The sequence below is a fragment of the Notamacropus eugenii genome, chromosome 1, assembly GCF_028372415.1.
Source record: "Notamacropus eugenii isolate mMacEug1 chromosome 1, mMacEug1.pri_v2, whole genome shotgun sequence".
NCBI classification, from domain to species: Eukaryota; Metazoa; Chordata; class Mammalia; order Diprotodontia; family Macropodidae; genus Notamacropus; species Notamacropus eugenii.
This window is the reverse complement of record NC_092872.1, coordinates 278,270,718-278,297,532: the sequence shown is the minus strand read 5'-3', so window position 1 is coordinate 278,297,532 and position 26,815 is coordinate 278,270,718. Positions and strand designations below refer to the sequence as shown.

At 43.1% G+C, this 26,815-nt stretch overlaps 1 protein-coding gene across 1 annotated transcript in view; it reads left to right on the top strand.

The window, feature by feature from the left end:
* Positions 1–797: 797 nt before the first annotated feature.
* Positions 798–26,815, top strand: part of PRKG1 (protein kinase cGMP-dependent 1) — a 1,294,615-nt gene continuing 1,268,597 nt past the window's right edge. Inside the window, exon 1 of the mRNA XM_072628923.1 lies at positions 798–1,245. Within this exon, the coding sequence (XP_072485024.1) occupies positions 902–1,245 (344 nt within the window). The 5' untranslated portion in view covers positions 798–901. The remainder of the gene's footprint in view (positions 1,246–26,815) is intronic.

Here is a 26,815-nt window from a genome sequence, read left to right as displayed (position 1 = left end):
ACAAAGTCAACCGTGAACAGCAGGTTGTTCGCTCGCCTCATTTCATTTCCCCAGGACGGGCGCAACTCCTCCAGGGGCTCACTTCTCCCCGCCTGGAGTGTGCCACCCCACCCACGCCGCGTACCCCATAAATGCTGTCTGGCTAGCTCCGCCTAAAACTCCCTCCCCGGGGGCCAAGGAGGCACTTATCTGCTCTCCTCCTCCGCTGGCTGGAGCTCACTCTGTTTCCTCCCTCCCTGGCTCCCTCTCTGCCTGCCAGCCACAGGACCTCGACCAAGTCCAGTACCCTGCTTCCCTCCCTGTGCCCTCGCCCTCCCCTCATTTTCCCAGTCCTTTCCCACCTCTGGTGGGGCACAAGCTAGCGCTCAGCTCCGCCCCCCTCGCCAGGGCTCCAGGGCTCGTCTCCCCCGCCCCGAGAAGCGGAATCCGCACAGCGAAAGTCTCCAGGGCGCTGGGCGGCCGTCCGACTGGGCATGCTCCGTGGCCCCGCCGGGCTGAGCTCGGGAGTGGGGAGGCAGCAGCGGCGGCGGCGGGAGCGGGAGCGGGAGCGGCGGCGGGCGCGGGGGCCGGGGCCGGGGCTGGGGCCGGGGCAGCCGTAGAGGCAGCCGAAGGAGCAGCAGAGGCTCAGCGGCGGCCGCCGAGGGGGCAGCTCAGGCCGCCCGTCGGGAGTGAGCGGCTACTCGCCGCCCGCTGCCCGCCGCCGCCGCTGCTGCTGCCGCCTGTGCCCGTGCCACTGCCCGTGCCGCTGCCCGTGCCCGGGCTGGGGCCGGGGGCCGGGGGCACCGGGGGGAGCAGGAGCGCCCGCGGCAGCGGCGGCGGCGGGGACTTTGCCCAAAGTTGCGGGGGGCACCGCGCCGCCGAGCCAGCGGGGGCCCGGGGCCAGCCCCAAGGACCAGCAAGCATGGGCACGCTGCGCGACCTGCAGTACGCGCTCCAGGAGAAGATCGAGGAGCTAAGGCAGCGCGATGCGCTCATAGACGAGCTGGAGCTGGAGCTCGACCAGAAGGACGAGCTCATCCAGAAGCTGCAGAACGAGCTGGACAAGTACCGCTCGGTGATCCGGCCCGCCACGCAGCAGGCGCAGCAGGCGGCGCAGGCACAGCAGGCGGCGCAGCCCGGCGGCGGCGCGGGGAGCAGCGGAGGCGAGCCCCGCACCAAGCGCCAGGCTATTTCAGCCGAGCCCACTGCCTTCGACTTGCAGGACCTCAGCCACGTGACGCTGCCCTTCTACCCCAAGAGCCCCCAGTAAGCGGGCTGGGCCCGACCGGGGGAGTTGGGGGGGTGGGGGGAGGCTTGGGCGCTGTCCCCGGGGGGCTGGGAGGGAGGTCAGGCGTTCGCGGGGCTAAGCAGTGCGCTGCCCCGCAGGGAGCTGCCTGGCTGGACGCTCGGGGCTCGTCTGCCTTGCCTAGGGGCGAGCTGCCTGCACGCCTGGCCGCCTTCGCGATAGGGGTTCTCACGGCTGCTTCTCTCTCTCCTTCGCATCTCCCTAAAGAGGGACCCACCGACACTTCTGAATGTCTCAGTCTGTTGCACATCTCCAGTCCTTCCCTCCCTCCTTTCTTCCCTCCCTCACTCATCGGTTGCCTTCCTATCTGCCTCTGCCTTTATATCTGGCAATGACAGTGTCGAGAGGGAAAGAGAGAGGGAGAGAGTACTAGGGACCAACACATAGAGAGACAGAGAAACATAAGACAGAGTGAGGGTCAAAGTGGGCGAAATGGATAAGGAGACCGAAATAAGCGTAAGGAGAGGGACAGAGAGATCTCATTCGGAGAAAGCCGAGAGAAATCCCTTGGAATTGAGGTTTCAGAATGGACAGATGTGTGTATATGTGTGCGTATGTATGTCTGTGCAAAGAGGAAGAAAAGAGTGAACTTTCCTCCTCAGTTATCCAAGTCTCCAAGCAGCCAGAAGTGTCCAGCCGAAAAACCTGAAATGGCCAAGATGAACTAGACCCTCTCTGGTTCACTACGTGAGCCTCTGTACTTGTCTCGAATATCCCTCCATTGTTGACTGATTCATGCCGAAACTATCTGGATCCATGTTTTCTATCATAATTAAGGAATACATTTATCTACTAGGTAGTTCATATTTTTTAAAGGGTTCGATTTCCTGATATAATTTAACTTGCTTCAAGTAAGACAGAGGCAGGCTGCTAATTGTAATTGTTCCTTCTAAGGGAGAACTGTGCTTAGTTCCCGTGGCATAGTTGCTTTCCTACAACGATTGCATTACTTCCAGTGTGAAACGCACATTAGTGTGTCAGATCTGATCACAGTTGTAAATGGACTGGTTGTTGGTCTTCCTGTGACCGTTTTCACTACTTTGATCTGTCTTGTGCTGGCATGTTTTAGCCCTGGATGACTAGCCCTGATCTCAGTGGCATGAGGTAATGTGGAGGGAGGGAAAGAGAGAGAGGGAAAGAGAGAGAGAGAGAGAGAGAGAGAGAGAGAGAGAGAGAGAGAGAGAGAGAGAGAGAGAGAGAGAGAGAGAGAGAGAGAGACACAGAGACAGACAGACAGACAGAGACAGAGACAGAGAGACAGAGAGAGACAGACAGAGAGACAGACAAAGAGACAGAGAGAGATAGAGGAAGGGGAGGGAGAGGATCAGAGGGATAGATTCAGTTGAAATCAGGAAACCAAATCCCACAATTATATAGCATATATACAATAAGAAACAACTGGCCAAGGAAGGATACAGTACTTCAGTAAACATGTGACATGACTGGAGAAGGCAGGATATTGCCATGCTCTATTTTGGCTTTGTTTCTTTCATGTAAAGAATTCCCAGTGTGCCAACTCCTTCTACCAAAGAAGGTTTGCAATTCACCTGTAATTTAAAGAGATAGAGAGTTGAATTGCTGGAGGCAGAGAGATTAAGTGTCTTGCCTAGAGCCACCCAATTAAATGCGTTGGGCGAGGATGGTGTAGCTAAGTTTTTGTCCATTCTGACAGTTTGTTTGCCTGACAGCTCAGGCTTGGCAGTTGGGGGCACCTAAACCCTCTTTAGCATTCTTTGCTACTTTGATTCTCTGCCCTGACTTGCATGCCTGTTTCATGTAATGAGGCACAGAGTGGAACTCAGATCTAGGGCTTTGGTTTTCTAGCCACTACATGGTGCTGCCCTCATCCTATTCCTAGCCATGGAGTACTCGGTAGGTGATGTGTTACATAATACTCCGTATTCCTTTCATTACACATGATACAACAGGTTAATTTAAGGGGAAGGACTGGGTGTTTGCTTTTCCCAGCCTTTACTGATTTGGTAGCTTGGAATATCCTCCTTTATGTCCAATGCCACTGATGCCTTTGTTGCTCATGTAATTAAGGATTGCAATATTCGGTCCTCGACAGCCAACCTCAGTCTGCTCTTCTTGTCCCAGCTTAAGGAAAAACACACATCTGTGAGGGGGTGAGGAGAGTATGGCTAAGTTAAGTGTTTGTCCATGCTGACCTGATTGCTTGCCTGATGTCTCTGGCTTGGAGAGCAGAGTGACCTGCACCCTCTCTAACTTTGTCTGTTAAATTAATTCTCTGCTCTGACATGCATGCCTGTTTCATCTAATGATGTGCAGGGGCTATCTCCCTTCTGGTTCAAGTTTGCATAATGGAAAAGAAGTCCATGGGTATGATTTTCCTGAGCTGATTGTGGAGTGAGGGCAGCCTGAGGCCAGAGCTTCTGTAGGACTTGAGGCTGATGCAGAGGGAACTGTGATTTTGTATTAGGAAGGGGGAAATGGCAGTTGTTTTCAGAAGCCCAGTGATCAATTCAAATGATAAGTAGTGAAATAGTCGGTCAGGGAGTATCTTTGGGACTTTAGGAAGAGTATAATAGTGTGGCTAGCAATAAGAAATGGAAGAGTTTGCTAAGTCTGAGATGCTTCTTACTGTGGAGCTTTCGGGATGATTAGATTGGAAGCAAAAGATAGTTCAGCGTCATGAACATTTCGACTATGGATACAACATATTTCAGTTGTGGAATAAAGACTGCTTTATTCTTGCTGCTTCTCTGTAACCATTAGAGATTATTTTAGAGCAGTCAGTCATCAGAGTGAGGTGTTCCTGAAAGACTTTATTGATATGATCACAATTCAATGTCTTTCCATCTTGAACAAATTCAGAGGTGTATGTTCTTTTATACTTGTAATAAAAAAGAAAAGGAGATTCATTTAACTGGTAAAGTATACATTTCACAGGAGAAAGGTCATTTCCTGCATGAAGTGGGAAAGATTATCTAAGTTCCCTTGATAACTCTGCTATATGGAAAGCATGGGGAACAGAAGGTTGATGAATAATAATGTAAATTCACAGTTCAGTTTTGATATGAATAATATGTTGTTATATTCCCTCTGACCACACATGTTCCACTGTTAATATTTCAGCCTTGGTAGCTTTAGGTATTCCCAGGTCAGGATCAAGGTTTCAGGCCAAAGTGGAGATCTTAAACAATTCCCCTGAGGATTTAGGTGAGTATCCAAGGGAAACCAATACCAGCAGCAGAAATCTGATTCTCTCCAGAACTCAGTTCCATGCCCACATTCATTTCTATTTCTTTTTCATTACCTGTCTATTGTTGCTCCTCAGGTGTTCTGCTTCATCATTTCCCCTGTCTGGGGTTGTGTCCTCAAACTTGTCTCACTAGATTTGTTGCAGTTCTTGCTTCTTGAGGGATAGGTTGACTTGAATTTGTCCTCAGCTCCAGCTACTTTTCCTGGATGGCTATGCTGAGTTTCAATTGTCTGAATTTGTCTGTCTCACCTTTTCTCTGGAGCCAGGGAAAAGAGGGGAGGGAGAGGTCTCTCCAAAGGGATGATGAGGGATAAATGGCCCGAACTCTGATGCCATGTCAGTCCTGGGAATCAAGGCACACCTATGGTTTCTAGGGAAGGTCAGGCAAAAATTTGAGACTAATACTCGCTTCCTATATAAATAGATGCTAAAACACTCAGGCTTCAAAAGGGCATAGAGACTGATACAGCTAATTCATAATCTGTATTCTTTTGCTAAAAAACAATACGTTGATAGTTTCAAAGACAGGTCTGGGCTCTTTGAATTAGAAAGAAATTAGTTGATAATTCCTGAAAATTTTTTTTTCTCATTCGTTATTCAAAAAATATTTATTAACAGCTTACTGTGCATCAAGCACAGTGCTAGGGTTATAAATAGAAAAATGGAATTCTTCCAGTCCTCAAGGAGCTTATAATCTGGGGGTGGAGATAGGAATAGCATATGCATAGGTAAATGAATACAAAGTAAAATTGATGTGAGGGGAAGACATCATTAGGAAACATAGTGTTGATAATGAATGTTGAAGGGATGAGAAGAAATTAAGGTATGTGTGGTGGAAGATAGCCAATGCAGAGGCCAGACATTGCATATCACATGAGACAAAGCCGTTCCATAACATGGTCAATAACATGGCAATGTCGAACCCTACCATAGATTTGACATAACTAGTATATGTGTGTATGTACACACATATGAGCTGATACACACACACACACTCACACACACACACCAATCGACTGATTTCATGTCTTTAAAATTATATTTCAATTCTGTTTAAATGCTCAGACTTCATTGGTTCCAATGCTTTTCCACCCAACATCCCAAAGTTCTCATCCTGTACAACATAAGCCCTTTGAGAACAGAGACCATTTCATGGTTTGCCTTTGTATCTCTTAGCATAATGCTTGGCACACAGTAGATATTTAAAGCATTTTTATTGTGTGATGGATTGATCCTCATTTTTTCCCACTTCAGTCTCCATATCCTTTGGTTTACATCTGTCCAGATGTAATTGCTTCTCCTAAATCATGTGTGTTTCTCTGCATTGTTCTAGCCATTTCTGTCTTTGCTCCAGAAGTGGCTGCATTTCAGGGAAGGTCAAGTGATCCCCTGTGTCTGAGGTTTTCATTGCAGAGCCCTGGAGATGAAAGGATGTAGCCAATATTAATTTGTTGTTTCATTGTGGGAATAAAAAATGTTAGTTTTGAAAGTGCAGCTCTCATTTGAAACCTACTTAAATAGTACCTCCCATTTATATGGCACTTTATAGTCCACAAAACTTTTAATGTCTACCATTCAATTAATTCTCAAAATGATCCAGTAAGATAGGGCCAATAGGAATTCTTCTTCTTATGACTCCCATTTTAGAGATGAGAAACCTGAGGCTTGAGAAATAAATCAAGTTTCCCATGGTTCCACATCTAGTAAGGGCCATTGGCAGATTTTTAACTAAGGGCTTGCTAATTCCAAGTCCTGTACTTTCCTCAGTAGGCTAGATTGTTGGGAATGATGCTTTGTTAAAACTATCTTGTGGGTGTGTGACAATTATATTCCAGAGAAAGTTAAAAAAATAGTTCAGCCACATACAGCCAGACATACTGAATATAGATATATGTAGTTATCTATACCTATTAGAATATAAACTACTTGAGGACAGGAACTACGTTTGTTTTTTTTCCTATCCCTTGTACTAGGCACAGTGCCTGACATATTCTAGTACTTAATAAGGAGGGGAATACGGTATTCTATGTGCCAGTCGCTGAGCAAAGTGTGTACAAATATTATCTCATTTGATCCTCACAACAATTCTACAAGGTAGGTACTATTATTATCCCTATTTTACTTGTGGGGAAATGGAGGCAAGCAGTGGTTAACTGAATTGCTTATGGTCGTACAGCTAATAAGTATCTAAGGCTGGATTTGAATTCAGGTCTTCCTGATTCCAGGTGCAGAACTCTATCCACTGAGCTGCTGGCAGCCTTCATAAATGCTTGTTGTCTTTTTCCAGTCTGTGAGAAAATCTACCATGGCACAGAGTTACATCAAACTCCCTTTTGATTTAGAAAAATGGTTAAGTGAGATGGATGAGGGAGAATTGACATCAAATTTCATAGTATTAAGGAAAACTTTGGATTGGTATTTTAGCTTTAATGTTTTACTGGGTAATTTTATATGTTGGAAAAAAATGATTACCATCTAATAACTGTCTGAAGTTAAGAGTTTCATTCCTCCTGATATAGTCATTGTAATAGAGGAGATGAAATGACATTGATTTTTCGCAAATAGTGAAAGTTAAAACTGAGAAATGAGGTTTCTTGCCCACTAAGAATCACTCACTTCGTGTCGGAGTTGGAAGGGACCTCCTGTGACCCTCTAGTCTTACCAAATCTGAACAAGAAGCTTCTCTGCAGCCTTCTACAGTGGTCATCCAGCCTCTGCTCAAAGGCTTCCAGTGAGGAAGAACACACCATCTGCCAAAGCAACACACTGTCATGTTGGGATGTCTCCTAATGTCAAGATGTTTCACCTTTTCTCAAAGTCTACATTTGCCAGTTTACTTCACTGCACACCCCTCTTCCCCCAGTTCCGCATTCTGGTGCTGAGCAGAACAAATCTCATCTCTCCCATGTGCTAGCCCTTCAAATAATCATCTCTTCCCCCAACAGGCACATTTTCCAGTTCTTCCTCACTGAGCATGTTCATTCCTGAATGCTCAATTTTCACAGCCCAGACAAGTCCCATCAAAATTGCATTGTCTCCCCAGTTATAGCTAAGAGGTAGCTGGGGGCCATCTCCAGACATCTTGATCTATATCTTTCCACTGGACCCAGATAACTCTGAAAGAGAAAGTGAGGTTGGTGACTTTGCACAGCCCTGCCTCACTTAAATCCAATTCATTTGCATGTCATGGCATCACCTCCCTGATGCCATGGTCCTCTTTGAGAACAAAGGATTAACAACAACAGGTAGATGAACACAACATTTGAGTCAATGTTGTGAAATTCCTCTTTTTTGGAGGAGAGGGGAAGTGTGAGGGGGTAGCTAAGTCATGCTTTACTTCTACTATTGTTTGAAATTTAAGTGTGGTCATTATAATCTATGCTGTACCCAGTAGGTGCTTAATAACTGCTTGCTGAATGAATGATTGAAGTGAAATGGGCAGAGTATGAAATGCCTGACTCTGGGCTGAAAGCCTTTGAGAGTGTTCATGGCAGTTCAGTCTAGTGACAGACACATTCTTAAAATGAGGCTTATGATATAAACACCAAGAGACCCTTAAATAGAAGAGGGTTAAATCGAATTGCCTCAAGGATGGCCATGGGCAGTTTGCCCTATTCTGAAGTATCTTGTTGCCTCTCAGGTCATTAGAAAATAGGAATAAGATCTTTAAAGGCCGAGGCTGACAGCCTATGCTTCCTTTTTTCCTTTGGCAGATATAGAAGATATAGGGATACATTATTTTTTGAAGCAAATGGAGGGTCTTCATGGCCTCCTAGCAACTCAATTCACTTGCATGTCATGGAATCACCTTCCTGAGGTCATGATCCTCTTCATGAATGAAGGACAGTGGAGCAACCACCACAGTCTAGCTTCTACAAGGGTTCTGCTCCTCTTGCCACCTCTGCTGTAGCTGCTGCTGCTGCCTGTCCCATTGAACTAGTGTGGGTGCCAGCAATTCCAGACCTTCCAACTTGAACCTTGGGAATGTGTTGGGAAGAGAAATAAAAGGATATTCAGGAAGCAGCCAATAGTACCATCACTTTTGTGGAGTTCTAGCTTTTCTTTGGTGGGGAGAAGCTGGGCCTGCTGGTTATCCCTCCTCCAGTTTCTATTCCCCCAGGATCCTAAGGCTGCCAGTCCTACCCACATCCCTTTTTGTCATTTAAGCATGTTGCCAGTTTTCTTTAGCTTGTTTTTCATTCTGTTTTCTGAGACAAGGATGGTATGGTAGATGGAGTTCTGGACTTCAAGTCAAGAAGACATGGGCTCCAATCTTATGACAGACAGTTATTAGCTGGGTGACTATGGATGAGTAACCAAACTTTTTTGGGTCTCAGTTTCCTCATCTGTAAAACAGGGGGTGAAGTGGGCTTAAATTCTACATTTCCTTCCAACTCTAAATCTATGATGCTATAATCCTAAGAATATGTTGCTTGTTTGGGCTCTCTAAAGATAAATGAAATGATAAAAAGAAAAAAGAAAATAAATTTCTCCCTGTTTCTATCCTTCTCCCTCCACCTCCAGAACTGTCACTTAGTATAAACAATAGCATGCATGCAGGCCCCAGCAACATGAAACAGATGTTCAGTCAAAGGTGGGACTCTCTCCTGCTTCTGGCCTCTCACATAGACTTTCTAATCCTAGTTATTAATATAAAAAGGTAGAGAGTGGGGAGAAGTGATCTGTGTTGAGGGGAAGGGAGGGAGCAGGCATGGGCCAGGAAGGAAGTGGATTTTAGAACCACAGGATGTTGGATAGAGATCATTTGACCCAACCCCTCTCATGGGACAGATAAAGAAACTGTGATGCCCAAAAGGGGAAGAGATCTCCCAATACTCCTAAAGAGCAGGTTCTTTGGGCTCTTTCCTGGCGTGCTAAGCTGATAAGAGAGCAGCCAGGATTGGGAAGTACCTTGAGTCCATGTCATCTGAAGACCAGTTGAAAGAAATGTGCATTTTTAGACCAGAGAAAAGAAGGCCTTTGGAGTGGAGTGGGTAGGGGTGGAGAGGATTGTTGTCCTTAAGAGTACAAAGAGACATTGCCTGGAGAGAAATTTGGACTTGTTGTTTTTGGTACCAGAGGGTAGAACCAGGAGAGCTGAGTGAAAGTTATAATGGGTAAATTTAGTTTGGAAGGCAGGAAAAGCTACCTCACGCTGGGAGCTGTCCAAAAATGGAATGGACTGAAAGGTGGTGGGTTATCCTTCCTTGGAGACTGGTTACTTGTCTGTTCCTTTTGTTTATGAAGTGGACTAGATGGCTTCTGTGGACCCTTCTAATTCTTCTGCTCTGTCCTTCCCCTGCCCCAAGGCTACCTGAGAGGAACTACCAGAGCTAAGAGACTCAGGGACAAAAGCTGAATCTGAGTGTCCTGATAGGAAGTGCTGGAAGGGGCCTCAGAGCCCTGTCATTGGACAGATGAGAAAACGAAGGCCAAGAGGAGGAAAGAGGCTTGCTCAGAGTCCCCTGACAAGTTCATAGAAACATAGATGTAGAGTTGGAAGGAACTATAGAGGCCAGCCACTGGGTCTGATCCCTTCATTTGAATGATGGAGAAAGTGAGGCAAAGATTGGCTAAGTGACTTGCCCAATGTTACAAAGCTAGTAAGTGTCTGAGGCTGGATTTGAACTCTGGTCTTCCTGATTCTATCTCTACTTCCTTCTCCACTATGTCATGCTGATTTATTGGATTAGACTCTATTTGCAAGGAATAATAATCACTGCTATCTCTTTACTTGAAGGAAGTGATTCTTCCCCCACCCCCATCCTGTAACTGAGTGAGACAGAAAGTCAAGTATTATTATCCCTATTTTACAGATGAGGAAACTAAGGCTCCCAAAGATTCATGTTATTCAGTGTCACATGACTAGCCAGTCCTGGGGACTATCACTCTCCTCACAATCCCATGCTACCGCTTTTGTAAAAAAAAATAGGAGGGGCTTGGTTTTTATTTTATTCTGTATTTATAGAAACTAAGGATTATGACTTTAGAGAAGGAGGGAACTTTGCGTGCCTGTGAATCCAACCCCCTCATTTTGCTTCAGCACAGGGATGTTAAATGACTTGCCCAGAGGCACAAAGTTAGTAAATGTCAGAGGCAGGATTTGAACTCAGATCTTTCTGACTGTAAGTCCACTAAGTCATACTACTTCACAAGCCTAGGCTTTTGTCGTAGCCAGTGAGAATTTTGTCATTCACTTTGCTTTGTTTGTGGTCAGGTTTTGGGGGCAAATAAGTGAGGAGAAGATTGGTATGTAAGCAGTGATGAAGATATAATGCAGTATACAGCTCAGTGTGCTGAAGAGAGGCCTGTATGAATCATGAGAGAAGGAGATGGCTTCAGAGAAGGGCAGTGTATTCACTGGTCATGGTGTTCATAGGGCTGTGAAGTGAGGCACCTACATTGATGAGTGGGGTGATTGTGGTCCAGGCTGGGGCACATCTTTTGGATCCTACATCCTCATCTGTAAAGTGGGCATGATATTAATGCCTATAGTCCTGCCCTCACTGGGGATTGTGAGGATCAGTTAGCGTGCATTTAACAACACTGAAATGAGAGCTGGCCTCTAAGCTAGGAAGATAAGGGTTCAAGTTCCACCAATAACACATCCTGGCTATGAGAGCTTGGGCAAATCAGTTGACCTCTCAGTGCCCCAGGTGGTCATCAGACTTTAAATGGCAGAGAAGGAATTTTCTCACCTGAGAATTCCTTATGCTAATGAAATTGCTGGTGTGGTCCCTATTTCTATGTATTAGGGTACTGGGGGATACAAGGAGAAAAATTTGGATTAGTCTTTTCTCACAGAGTCTAATTCTTTTAGGGGAGACATCTTTAGGTAGATAAGTCGTTTGGGGAGGGGAATCAGGAAAGATGCTATAGCAGAGCAGGCGTTGCTTGAGGTTTTTAAGAGACAGAGGTGAGAGGAGACCAGATGAAATTATGAGTTCAAATTGTTCACTGAATGGAAGGCTTCTTTCTTCAAGACACTTGGAGGGAATGGGGGTGGGGGAAGTAGCTGGTATTATCACAAGGCAGACAGCTAGAGCAATTGGATCCTTCCTGAGGGCTGTGGTCATGAAAACAATTCAGGACCTCCTTCTCCTCCTCCTCCTTCTCCATGTCAGTTAAGAAAACCGTCCTCAGTCCCCTCCACTGAAAAATACTGATTCTGATTCTAGAGTAGCCCTGGTCACCTGGTCATAGGACAGAGCACACAGGCTGGGGACAACAGCTCGGACAGGTCCCCCCACCCCAGTCATTTAGGTAAAGGAGACACCCAGAGCAAAAGATAAAATCTTGGCAGCCTGGGGACTATGGTTTGTTTAGGATAGGAGATAGGCTGGAAAGAATAAGGAGTGCATAGAAGGAGAGGACTTGTTTTAATTAGCAAGATCCTCTCATCCCCCCCCATCCTCTTCTCCCCTCCCACTTTAGCAAAGGACTTAGATAAACTCTTTGGGAGTGAGGGGAAAGTCCCTTCATTTTGTTTGGCTAGCACTAACATACAATGAGTCTTACTCAATGATTCTGATAATTTTCTTCCATAGTTGAAGGTAAGCTCACTGAAGGTAGGGACTCACACTTTCTTCCTCCCTCCCTCCCTTCCTTCCTTCCTTCCTTCCTTCCTTCCTTCCTTCCTTCCTTCCTTCCTTCCTTCCTTCCTTCCTTCTTTTTCTTTCTTTCCTCTTTTCCTTTTTATTCTTAATATTAACAAAGTGCCCAGCACAGAGTAGGTATTTAAAATTCACATTGATTTAATATTTAATTAAATTGAAACATTTGTCAATCAATCATTTATTAAGTGAGCATTACATGTCAGGCACTGTCCTAGTTATTGGGACCCTTGAGGAGCTTACATCCCACTGGAGGGAATGAGGCATGAGGATGGTATGACATGTCTCCAGTATAAGTCCTGGGTACAAAGAAAAACCCAACTCAAGAGCTCTAGGAAAATTTAAGGAGAGAACACCTATTCATAGGGAGGATCAAGGAAGACTTCCTGGATGTGATTGTGCCCAAGCTGAGCCTTAAAGAAAAGGCTCTTATGTGGAGGTGAAGAGAGAGAGAGAGAGAGAGAGAGAGAGAGAGAGAGAGAGAGAGAGAGAGAGAGAGAGAGAGAACAAGTCAAATCTAAATCCATCAGATTTCCAGGAAACTGGATGGTTACATTTTGTTGTTGTTGTTCAATCATGTCCAACTCTTTGTGACTCCATTTGGGGTTTTCTTGGCAAAGATCCTTGAGTAGTTTGGCATTTTCTTCTCCAACTCATTTTACAGTTGGGGAAACTGAGGCAGATAGGGATAAGTGATGTGCCCAGAGTCACACAGTCGGTAAGTGTCTGAGGTCAGATTCGAACTCAGGAAGATGAGTCTTCCCAATGCCAGGTTTGGCACTTCCTCCACTTCTCACCTAGTTGCTCTCCTTACTCTAATCCTTTCAGCATCTGGAGCTGTCTGTTTTCTCTGTGTCCCAGGCATGTCTGCTGCCTAATGCCATACTCAGCAGCTTCAGAAAAGTGGTTTGTGCCTTCTCACTTTGTAGTGACTGAAATGAGATAAGATGCTGTCATGATATGTACTGTTCTTTTCTAATAGCCTAGAGCCCTGGCTTGCTCAGGTTCAAACCTCCGTGACCTGGGACAAGTCCCTTTCCTTTTCTATGTATTCGTACAATGAAGGGTTTGAATGAGTGGTTCTCCAACGTCCTTTGGAGGGATCACAGTCCTTCCATCTTGATCATAGCATCTGATGCAATTGCTGTTTTGTTTCCAACCACTTTGTTGTCATAGATTCCACAGGTGAGAAATGATTCATTGGGAGTCAGCTGTTTCTAGGTAGCATGTGTGGAGCTAACTCTCCTTGGAAAAGCAGGCTGGACTTGGAGCTCCCCTGCCTCTGGTATGCTATGTGTCTGTAGCCAGCTGAAGTTTTTTTTTTTTTTCTACAGATATTTTGCCCTTTTAAGGCAAACAGCCGGAGCTCAGGGCGGGGGCGCTCTTTCAAGTCTATCTCCAAGAAAGGAGGGGGAGTGCATGGACTTCGCAGTCTCTTTCCAGATGGTTTGGATTAAGTGCAAACATACAGGGGTTGTTGAGGAAGGGAGAGTAGAGCTGCTACACCTACTAGAAGTAGAAATATGAAAGAGCTGCTGTCAGAGGTGCTCTTGGTGTGGGGTGGGAGAGGTGGGGATAGTCCCTAATGTTATGGTTCTGGCCAGTTACCATATTCCTGCCCTGTCCTCAGTGGCTAGGATGGAATCCTGCCATAGCACAGAAGGAGTGCCAGGTTCTTTGCCTCTTCTGCTGTCCTAAGTAAAAAGTCCTATGCTTTTCCTAAAGGTTTTTAATGGGCACCTATTCAGACTTTGTAATTGAATCATTTCCTTTGTCAAGGATTAGAGAGCACAGATTTAGAAGGAGAAAAGGGCCATGGAGTTCATCAAACCCAATTACCTCATTTTACAAATGAAGAAACTAAGGAACATATATATGCCTTGCCCAAAGTCATATAGTTGCTAATTGTCTGAAGCACAATTAATATCTGGATCTTGCTCATTCAGTGTCCACCATACAGCATGGAACCCCTCAGGATGGGATATTTCCTTCAGCCATACTCCATCCATCCAATAAAACACTGAAGCAACACCTAGTGTTTGCAGGGCTCTCAACATGGCTTTGGGACACAAAAATTCAATTCAATTCCTCCCCTCCATGCACTTTTAGCATTCATTTATCATTTTCCATGTTCAGTCATGATTTTTGTTTTGTAAATCACAGTTTTCCTATATACCTACCCACTCAAAACTCTCCCATTAAAAAGACAAAAGCAGTTAAATGAAAGTGACTGGACCACATCCATCACTCTCATCCCTATTTGACCCTGTAGACCCTAAACTCTTCATTGAGAAGTGGAGAGGATGTTTGATCACTGATTCGATTAAAGAAACATGTACAACCCACCTAATCTGTGCACTCTAATGCTTTAAGCAGTGGAAAAAAGAAGCAAACAGCACCAGCACCCTACCCAACCTGACAAGCATTTATCAGCTGCCTTTTATGCCAAAGGCAAAAGGTGAAGTCCAGAGACATTTCTACAAGGAGCTTATTGCCTTTTGGAGGGAGGAATTGTGTGCAGGGAGGGAGAATGAATGAACACCAGTGGAATGTCTTGCAAAGTCCTATGAAAAGCCACGGGATGCGTATGTGTCTGTGTGTGGATATGGGAAGGGCTAGTATTGGAAGGTGGGGGGAGAATGGGGCACAGTAGAAAGAACACTGAATTTAGCAGGAGAGGACCTGTCTTTGTATCCTGACTCTGTTACCTGTGTGTTCCAGGGCCAGTCTTTGTCCCTCTCTGTTCCCTCCTCTGTAAGATGAGAAGGATGATATCAAAGTCCCTAGAGGCCCCTCCTTTCTTCAGATTCTGTGTAATCAACAGAGAGGGGAAGTCTCACTTAGAATCCGGAGAGTCCTTTTCAAATAGTGTGGTTGCAATGAGCTTCTGGTAATAAATGTCAATGATGAGATTGTTATTCTTTCCTTCCTTGAAATGGGAAATTATGTTCCGCATGCAAAGAGAGTCAAAGCAAAGTCATTGTAATAAGAATGCCTGGAGGAATAGGGGCATTAATTACACAGGGGAGCTCTTCACCAGAAAGCAAACAATTTCATTATGAATCTAGTTTCATGTCTCAGATTTGACTCTGAATTAGCAAGAATGCAATGCAAAATACTGCCAAAGGTAAGCTTCCTCCCTTGTTATAGAGCAGCTGTATACACTTTCTGAGCTGGAAGGTGATTCAGTCCCACCCATAGTTGGACTAGGATCATTTCTGCGTCATATGAAAGGAGTGATCACCCAGTCTCTGAATGGAAATGTCTGGTGAGGGAGACCCTTTGCGTCCTGGAGCCACTTGGTTCTCATCAGCTGCTGGTGACTTTCCTCTGAGACCCATCTCCCCATTCTGCCATTCACTTAGTACAAATCTGGTATGTACTTGGACCTTTGAATGTTGTGTTCTCCGCTAGACCATGAGACCCTTGAGGGCAGGGATTGTATTTTCAGCTCCTTTTGTATCCCTGATTTTTAGCACAGTGCCTATGATGTATTAATACAAGCTTCTTGATTGAATTGGGGGAGTTTCTAATTATTAGGGACTTTTAAATATTAAACCAAGGTCTGCCTCTTTGCAACTTCTCTTTAAGACCTTATGTTCTTCCTCTTAGGACCAAATGTGGGGGGTGGAGTGGGAATATCAAGGTTTTGGAGTTTGGAACATAGACTGTGCCATTCCACATTCAGTACACAATGAAACTAAAGCTGGAATCAGATCACTGCATATCTGAAACACCAGACTGTGATATTTGTATTTAATCCTAGAGGCAATAGGTAGCCATTGATGGTTTATGAATAGGGGAGTGACGTGGTCACAGATGGGCCTTAGCCAGATTATTTTGTTAGTTCTATGAGATAGATTGCAGATGACAGACAAGAGGCAGGGAAATCAATAAACTGAAGCATCACACGAATGTCAGAATTTCATATCGGGAAGAGGCCTTAGAGATCATCTAGTCAAACCTATGCCTGAAAAAACACCCCCTCTCTCCCACACCCTACAAGTAAGCCAGTCAGATTTTGCTTTAAAGATATCAAGGGAGGGGAAGTCCACTACCCCCAGGCTCCCTAGTCCACTTTGGGGTCTATAGCTCTAATTCTAAACATATTTTTCTTTCATCAAACCCCAAATTGTCAACTTGCAACCTCCACTCATTTCTATGAGGTCTACCTTTTCGGGACTAAGCAGAGCAAACTTGATCCTTCTTTGTGTGAACCAGGGCTGGCATTAGCCTTTTGTTCACTTAGAACCAGACATTTAAGTAACCAGTCTAAATTAGGAATTACGTTGTGTTGAGAGTTCATTGAATGCTATCACCCTCTAACGCTCATTCCCTAACCATCAGGCCCAGGTTGCTCTTTAAATGTCTAACTGCCAGACTTCATTGTAAATGTAATAATTATGGTGTCAGCCCATCAGTTTAATTTGGTTAATTGTATTGAATGTCAGCAATGACAAATGCACCTTGGTTAAAATGAAACCCTTTGCTATTTTCTGGACCAACCAGATTACAATGATATTAAGCTTTCACCAGATCTAGGCCAAAGGATAATGAGATAATGTGGTGGGGAGAAATCTCCCATTTTGGATAGGCCGTACATCATTTTCACAGCTCAGCTCTATCAATAAATTATGATTTTGACAGGACTTCTAACTGTAGACTGAGAGGGAAGAAGAAGAGAAAGGGACCGAATAAAAGAAAAATGAGAACCCTGAACCTGGCCCCTCCGGAGTTATTGCTCCTAATAGACTCTCTGGTGGTTTGGTCCTGCTTGGTTGGTTGGGCAGGTGTCCTGTTAACTTGCTGCAAATATGCATGACTATGTTACCCTCCTCATCCTTAGGCTTCCTTTGCTCAGCTTGCTACTGATTAGGATACAGTTCTTAACCTACAAGTGCAGAGAAAGATCAGAATTGGGCTGATTTGAGAGGACATTCCCATGTTTATCAATATGCTCTTAGGGACTAGCAAGATTTGACTGAAGTCTCTGAGGAAGTTATTGTGTCAGTGGATGGAGAAAAAAATTGTGTAAATGAATAAACTTTAGAGAATGTCTTCTGCATGCAGCAATGGGCCCAGGGCAACATGCTGACCTGAGGCTTCATTTGAAGGAATTGCTGCCCCATTATTTGGGAACTATAAGTGGATGTTACCCTTCAGGAAGAAATCACAAGAAACTTAGAAAAGGTGATGGCTACAAATTGCTGGCAGAATTACCTACCCAAGTGATCCCATTGATTTTTCAGTGAAAATATTTCCTTTTTCTTCAACAAATGTTTAAATATGATGGGTGTTCTCTTCCAGACTCAGAGAAATAGCAGTGGTGTAGTGAGGATTTGTCTGGAATTTCTAAGCATCTACCTAATACACATATGCACAAAAATTCAAAACATCAGACATTGCTTCCTCATATTTCCTTGTGTTATACTTAGCTGTACAAATGCCATGTCTCTAGGATAGAATGTGAAAGCTCTTTGAGGGCAACGGCCCTGGAAATCTAGGGCTTTGTATTGCCAACACAATACCAATTGGTATTGCGCCTTGTGTGCATGAGGCCCTTGAGAAATCTTTGTTTCATTGATAAGAACAATGTTTCATATGACATTATGTCTTGTAACAGTGTTGCTCATAAAGATGTTGCTTGTAACAATGGTTATTTGAAACAATGTTTCCTCTCATAACATTTTATAAACTAATATTTCTCACAGTATTTCCCTAAACAGTGTTTCTCTTAACAATGTTTTTTATAACAATGTTTATTGAAATAGTATTTCCTAAGTTGACATTTCTTAAAATAGTATTTTTTGAAACAATGTTTTTCATAGCAGTACTTTTTGAATGCTTACTAATTTCAGCCCATACAATCTATAATAGTCAATACCCTGGATATTCATTTTTAGTTCTTTAATCACCAGAAAGTTGCCATCATTTTATTTACTATCCATGTTCTCTTGCTTTTGGGACATCAGAAATCGTTCCTGTGTCTGGCATGTGTGTGCACACATACATATCACACACACAAACATACACATGGACAGACCCAACCTGATTTATGGCATATAGAGCCTTCTATGCCCTGGTCAAAAACAATTTCTAAATGAACTGGATTTACTTAGTCCTAAATGGCTTATCAAGGTGAAACAAAATGTTACTTTGAAGAAAATGGATCATTTCTCCTCCTGGGGAGCAACTTCAGGAGCACGCCAAGCTTCTGCCAAGGCTGCCAAGGTCTCTGCATCTCGTACCATGTTCTTACCAGGTCTCTACATCTATGCTCCATGGTTTCCCTGGCCTCTGCCTTCTAAATACTTTACTTTGGACATTAAAAGTTTTATTTTTGCCTATTTTTGATTTTTATTGTGGGAAAATAGCTAGACTGAAGGAGGATGTTTTTATTGTTGGTAGGCAACAGCTGAATGATGAAAACAGTGCAAGATATCTCTAGAAAAAGAAGTTTTCTAGGGACTGGATTGAGACTGCTGGGGCATATGCAGGTGTGTGTGTGTGTGTGTGTGTGTGTGTGTGTGTGTGTACATGCTCATGAACTAACTGTGTATACAAGACTTTCAGAGCAGGATAATTCTTTGAAGCAAAACAGGAAATTTGACATGTTTTTAGTACAACTCCTTCATCTTGCAGAATAGGAAACTGAAGCTGGAGAAACAGAACTGTTCAATTTCTGTAGCATTTTAAAGACTGAAAAGTATCTTTCTAGCAATCCAATGAAGTAAGTACGTAAGAGTCTTGCTGCTCTCATGTTATAGATGAGGACACAGGAGTTGAAAAAGGTTAAAGGACTTGCCCAGAGTCAAAAAGCTAGTAAGTTACTGAGGCCAAATTCAACTCCAGACTTTTTGACTCCCAGTGCAATGTGGCTAGGTTAGAGAGTGACTGTTTTAAATTGTGATGTGTAAGGTATATACACAAGTGTGTGGTAAGAAAATTATGGAAGGAGAAAGTTGGGAACTCAGATAACTAGGCGTCATCTAGTTCAACCCCTATCCAAAGGAACCCCCATGATCACATCTGTGACAAGTGCTCCCCCAGCCTTTGCTTGCAGTTCTCCAAGGAGGGGGAGGGGTCCTCTGGAGCCCTCATTATTTGGCACTTTTCCCTAACAGCAAGTTTTCTCTTCATGACACTTACCCATGCCTACTGGTTCTGCCCTCTGGGGCCAAGCAGAACATGACCAATTTTTTTTTTTTCCCACAGCAGCCCTTCTAATATTTGAAGATGACTATTTTCCATCCAATTAAAAAAAAATTTATTTAAAGTTTAGAGTTCCAAATTCTCTCTCTTCTTTCCCCCCTCCCCTCTCCCTGAGATGGTAAGCAATCAGATACAGGTTATATACATGTGCAATTATGTAAAGCATTTCCATATAAAAGTCACTTTGTGTAAGAAGACCTGACTAAAATAAAGAAAATGAAAGAAAGTGAAAATAGCCTGCTTCAGTCTGTATTCAATCAATATCAGTTCTTTCTCTAGAGATGGATAATATCTTTCATCATTAATCCTTTGGGATTGTTGGATCATTGTATTGATGAGAATAGCTAAGTCATTCACAGTTCTTCATTGAACAATATTGCTGTTACTATGAACAATGTTCTCCTGGTTCTGTTCACTTCACTATGCATCAGTTCATGTAAGTCTTTCCAGGATTTTCTGAAATCATCCTGCTTGTCATTTCTTACAGCACAATAATATTCCATCCCAATCATGTGCCACAACTTGTCCAGCCATTCCTGAATTGATGGGCATCCCTTTGATTTCCAATTCTTAGCCACCACAAAAGAGCTGCTATAAACATTTTTGTATACATAGATCCTTTCCCCTTTTTCTGGCTGTCTCTGGTATATGGACCTAGCAGTGATGCTGCTGGATCAAAGGGTATGCACAGTGAAGATGGCTGTATTCATGTTGCCCTGGAGACTTTGTTTTTGAGATAAACATTCCCGGTTCTTTCAAGTACTTCACCTGCGTCATGCACTCAAGGCTTTTCACTGGATTAGTCTGCCTCCATTGGACACTTTAGCTTATGAATGTCCTTCCTAAAATTTGGTGTGTGGCACTGAGCATAAATACTTCATATGTAGTCTGTCCAGAGTCTGGTCAAGTCAAATCCAATTAGTAAGCATTTATCAAGAACTTACTATATGCCAGATATGATACTAAGTAAAAATACACACAGAAAGATAGTGCCAGGAGGTGAAGGTGTCCTTGGGGGGCCATGGCGAATAAAGTTCAGAGTCAAAAGTAGAGGCTTGAGGTGAATGCAGACATAAATGACTGGGCGCTTTCCTTAAGATGGAGTTTCTGGTAGGTTTCTACCAATTAGAGGAAGGGTCTTGGCACAGGAAGTGCTTATGGTGTCAATAGACCTTGTGTGGAGTGAACTTCCATCATTAGGTAGCTGCTCCAGCATAGTGGAGAAAGTACTAAGTCAGGAGTGGAACCCAGAGAGGAATGCAGACTATAGACGGAGGAACATACACATTCATCATGCCTGCTTGGCTTTCCTCATGAGTATGTAGCTCATAGAATTATGAAGATCTAATGATCTAATGGGATTTACAAGCTTTAAAGCATTATATAGAGGTGAATTGGGTTTTACATGTATATATAAACATGTATAATATCAACATATAAATACATATGCACCTGTGTATATGTTACACATGTGTTTTATACACATGTAATCGAAACACTCTCTCTCTATTTATATACACATATACTTGTATATCCAGACCTGTGATTTCATACATATTAGAACCTTTCCGGTCCCTCCACCAATGCTCTTATACAATTTGTAACTTACAACTGTCAAGTAGGACAGAAAGAAGTCAGCTTCCTTGCCCAAGGTCATAGGATAATGAGATTATAGATCCCAGGATCATAAATTTAGTGCCAGAAGGAACCTTAGAACCATCTCATTCAACCCCTTCATTTTATAGATGAGAAAACTGAGCCTCAAAAATGCAAGTAACTTACTCAAGGCCACATATGTACCAGACCTGGGATTGGGCCCAGAGCAAGCACATCTCACTCCTCATTTGGGGCCCACTTCACTGGACCACATGGTCGCATGGTTAGTATAGTCAGACGTAGGATTTGAACTGAGCTCCAAGGCTGAAATTATGGTCTTTGTGAATTGCTGTGACTCAAATCCTGGCACACTCAGCGTCTGACCCTTAGGTGAATGAGCCTGGATGGATGAGCTGATGGGTGGCCTTTTACTGGGCCTCTACTCAAATCTTTTCCATCTTACTCATCCAGAGTTTATATTTCATTTGTACAGTTGGAAAAGCAATGTAATGTTGTAGATAGAATATTGTCTTTGTAATCAAAGGACCTGAGTTCAAATCCTGCCTCAGTCATTACTTCCTGTGACCTTAAGCAAGTCCCTTCACTGCAGTTTCCTCATCTTTAAAGTGAGGGGGTTGGATGACTAAATGGTCTTTTGATCTCCTTAAGTTCTAAACCTATGATGCTGTGATCTTAGGGTCTGCACACTGCATTTTAGGAATTAGAGTCAGGTTGTGTAATCAAGCATTTTAACTGTACACCCACCTACCTACAACCATGGATTTCACAGAAAAAATAAAGACTGCTTTTAAACAAACAAATGAAGCCATCTCATGAGTGAATTTGTAGGAATGAGCACTATTGGAACAGCTGACGTCTGCATAAGAGAGATTTGCAGTTTCAGATCTGATCCCTTTTTTCTGTTCTACCTTTGGAAGTGCTCATTCTATTTGAGCTATTTTTGTTTAGGAACAAAATAAATTTGATTTTTAAATAAAATGTTAAAATGTAAAGAGAAACAACTTTTATGATAAAGACTTCATTAAAGCATATTGGTCCTGCGCCATCCCAAGAATTTTGTAAAGCACCCATGTGGTCCTTGGAGCCAGAAAGAGACAGGTGAAAATCTTGCCTCCTAAAACTTACTAGCTCTGGACAAGTCTCTCAACCTCTCTGGGCCCCAGTTTCTTCATCAGTAAAATGAAAAGATAAGGACTAGATGTTCTCTGAGGTCCCTTTTAGCACTAAACCTATCATTCTATTTCCCCATGATTTTCTAATAATGACAATTATTCATTTCTTATTCTTTTGTCATTCTTTCTTGGTTAACCTCCAAGTATTAGCTGGTGACAACAGTCTGTCAGGATGTTGCCATGCTCCATCCCTTAATCACATAAGGACTGTTTTCTGAGTGAAGAGTGAGATGCACCTCTAGAGTAGGTCTTCTTATGTTGGCACAAGTAGGATTTCCCACAAGTGGAGTCTACAGATATTTGGAAGGAAATTTGAGGGGTTATCTGCTCTGATCACTGTTTGATAGCCTGCTGGGAGGGCAAAGAATGCTTTCTCTTGGATATCTCCATGGATAGGGATGTCAAAACCTCCCTAAGCAGGTCAGTCCATTGATTTATCACCATCCTTGTCTTTAACTTAAATTTAATGGAAATCTCCCATTTGGATTGACGCCCATGTTTCCTTCACTTTCCAAGAACACAGAGAACATTTCCCTAAGGGTGACGCAGAGTCCCAGATTCAGAACTGGGAGGGATCTTATGGGTCATGTAGTAGTCCAGTCTTCTTCTTGTACAGAAGAAGAAACTGAGGCCCACAGATATTGAGAAGCACCCAAGGTCACACAAGTCCATTGAAACTTTTCATTTGCATTAAGATTTGAGCTGCTACACTTACAACGACCTTTCTGAACAGAACCCACTTTCTATTTCTCTGATTGGAGGATTCCACCTTCATCAGTCTAGATGGGGATGAAACATCAGATGTCATCTAGTCCAGCTCCCTTATTTTGCAGGTGAGGAAACAAGGCCAGGAGAGGCAAGGATCTTCCTTAAGTTTACACAGCTAGCCAAGTAGCAGAGTCAGCATTTTGAATCCTGCTCACCTGATTCCAAATCATATTGGTCCTGCTTCTATAACTGTTCTCCAGTTTCCTTGGCCCTTCAAATATGGTGACCGGTGCTAGATATACTTTAAAGGAGGGCCAGAAGAGAATTCAATGAAAAAATTACTTTCCATTTTCTGAATATACTTCTGCTATGCATCATATCACCTTTTCCCACAGTGACTCTACATTTTGATCTTTCATTCACCTGGTCTCTCTGAATATTCTTCTGTTGTCCTGTGCCATGCCTAGCCAGATTTCCAGGTTTTCTGTATGTTTGAAAATGTAAAACCATATTTAACCCTAGCACATTTAATTGTGTTTTGTAGGAACATATTTCCAATTATGAAGGTCCTTTGAAGAGTGTAATAACACTCTTCTGTAATTTGGAACATGAGCCAAGTTGAACAAGATCAAATTTGGTAACATGTAGATGTAAATACTTGAACTTCAGTAGAAAAATTAATTTTCCAAGTACAAGATGGGAGGGAGTTCAGCTACCCAGCAGTACTTCTGAAAACAATCTGCAAGTTTGAGTGGATTGTAAATTCGAAACAGGGGGCAGCTAGGTGGCACTGCAGTGGATAGAGCACCAAGCCTGGAGTCAGAAAGACTCATCTTCCTGAGTTTGAATATGACCTCAGACACTTACTAGCCATTTGGCCTTGGTTCACTCACTTAACCCTCATCTGTAAAATGAACTGGAGAAGGAAATGACAAACCAGTCCAGTATCTTTGGCAAGAAAACCCCCAAAAGGATCACAAAGAGTTAGACATGACTGAAAAGTGAATGAATAACAACAATGAAGTTCAAAACAAGTCTTTGGTATTTCATAGAAACCAAGAAAGCTAATAAGATCTCAATTAAATAGAGGCATTACCTTCAGAAGTTAAGGAAGTGATAGTTCAACTCGTCCCTCATCCAATCATCTCTGTAGTATTAAATTCTGAAATTTTAGGAAGGGTAACCATCAGATGGAAATTCTCTAGAGGAGGCCAGACAGGATGATAAAAAGCCTTGAGTCATTCATAAGAGGCTGACCTGAAGCAGCTGAGGATGTTTAGCCAGGAAAGAGAAGTGTTGGGGTCAGGCGTGATCATATCTTTTAAAGGGTGATATGCAATAGAGTTGTTTATGATACTCAACCCATGAGGGAAGAGCATAGAAGCCATGGATATGAGTGAATGAACCTAGTAATTGGAGCCACTGAAAAGTAAAATGGGTTTGCTCCCTCTTATCCCACTCCAAAGCTTCATCTTTAGGCCAGTGAAGTCCAAATTGGGACTGTATTGGACTCGCTCTCAATGGAAGGCTTTGAATGAGGGTTGGTGTGTGTCAGAGAGGATTCTTGTTCAGCTAGAGGTTGATACAGTGGCCTCTAAGTTTTCTCTCCAGCTACAGATTCTGTATTTTTGTCTTTTTGCATCATTTGAGAATATGATGAGTATAAGCCATGTTGTTTCCTGTAGCTCATCAATGAAAACTTGGATAGATTAAGTGGTTTGTTCTATCGACTGTGCCTGGGGACCAACATCTGTGTGTCTAGTAAATCCAGATAGCCAACACTGTTGTCTTACATAATCAATTCATCATCTGCAAGTTGGGGACTCTTTAGCATACATGCTCCTAGAAATGTCAGCATGCTCAAATTAAGATGTTTCCTCTTCAGTATTTCTTACGTCTCAGCACCAGAAGGTTTTTACCTGCTTTGCCTGCTAACACATGTCTGTGCCTAATGAAAGGAGACTTTAGTATTCTGTGACCAGTGACTTGGTTGTGTATTTATTTTCCCCACCAATGAGGCCTTTCACCAATCTCTTTAGAAATTATCAAGAACTCATTGAGAGATGTGGCTGAGCAGTTTATCACCTTGTTGCCAGTGGTGAGAACCTCCCTGAATTAGGCTGAGTCTCGAAACAGTGACTGTCACTGGTCTTATAGTCAAAGCCTTCCCAGCTTTGATCAGACTTGGAAGAGTTTGGACTTTACTGACCTAGAGATGAGACTTTGGAGTGGGATAGGAAAATATGAACCTCCAAAAAGTGGGATTTGCCCCCTCACTTGTACAAGTACCCATGGTCATCATGCCATGCTTTAGCAATGTCTGCTCTCTGACCATGCTTCTCATCCTTGCCCAACAAAACTTGGACTCTGACTTCAGAATCCTGGCTTCCAACAGTTGAGTTATCTTGCCCAGGATTAGGCTGCCATACCTCTTCCCAGGCATTTCCAAACCATGCTACCAAGAGCGCTATCCTTTCCTTCCCAAAGTCTGTCTTCTTCTTCCATTAGAATATAAGCCCCTTAAGGACAAGAACCATCTTGTTTACTTGTATTTCCATCTGTAGCTCTTAGCTGGTGCCTGGGACATGGTGCTTAGTGATTGGTTTTAGAATCTTTCATTGACTCTTTCATTCCAGAAGGAGCCCACCACTAGTGTCAGTGAGAGAGTCAGAGGGTACTCGCCAAAGTTTGACTTTCTCATTGCAAATTAAGCCAAAGATTTTTCTGTTATCACCCATTCCAGGCCATGTCAATCTCTTGCTTTATTTAATTGCTTGTGAGTCACCAATCACCAAAGCATCTGGAGCTGGAAGTGACTTCCAAGGTCTCCTTCTAGTTCAAAGAAGAGACATTAAGTGATTTGTCCAAGGTGTCAGAACTAGTAAGGAGGAGAAGCAGGTTTTGAACTTGGATCCCATAACTTTAAGATTAGTCTTCCAAGTTCAGCATACTTTTTGATGCCCTGTGCTGCAGCTCACTTAATGTTACTCAATTTAATCCTATTCAACAACCATCAATCACCTACCTTCTTCAAGGAATTGGGTTATTCATTGGGGATACATACACCCAACCAGTCTCTGCCCTCAAGTGCCCTCTGCACTCTACTAGTGGGAAGGGGAAGGGGAAAAATGTACAGAGATAAAGTAAAAAGTAACAAAAGTTTTTGAAGGGAGTATAGGGAGAGCAGAAGAGTTCATCAGGATTGGAGTCAGAGGGTCAACTACTAAGGAAGTGCCTTTTATTGAAGGTGGAACCAGATGTGTGCTCTGAACTTCACAAGACTGAGAGCAGACAAGTTTGCTACCAAGTTTCATCTTCTTGGATACTTTACCATGATCAACAAAGCCAAAGGTGTAATACAAGAGATCTAGGGTGATTCAACAGATTTTATCCTGCTTTACAGGAAAGATCTTGTCAGTCTCCAATTCTCTAGGTGGCAGTCTAAGGGGACTGCATGCTTGTAAAAGTTTGTATTACTTTCTTTAGGGTTCATTTTATTCTACTTCCTATATACTAGATGACATGTAAAAATACAAAGACTTTGAATTATTATCAATATTTTAATAAATGTATGAGAAGACATAATAAATGCCTTCTCATCCACTTAGTAAATGTGAACTATGTACCAGACACTGTGTTAACAACAAATTTAAAAAATGGCAGCTTTACAAAGCACTTTGCAAATATGATCTCATTTTATCCTCACAACATCCCTGAGAGGGAGGTGCTAATATTATGCCCATTTTACAGATAAAGACTGATAGAGATAAATATTAAGGCAGACAGAGATTAAATGACTCATCTAGGATCACACACCTAATAAGTATCTGAGGATGGATTTGAATTCAAGTCCTCCTGACTCCAGGGCCTGCTCTTTATCTACTGTGCCATCTAGCTGCCTGACAAATATCATAGCAGCTAGATGGCTTTGTGTGGATTTGGAGTCAGAAAGGCCTGAGTTTGAATTCTGCCTCAGACCATT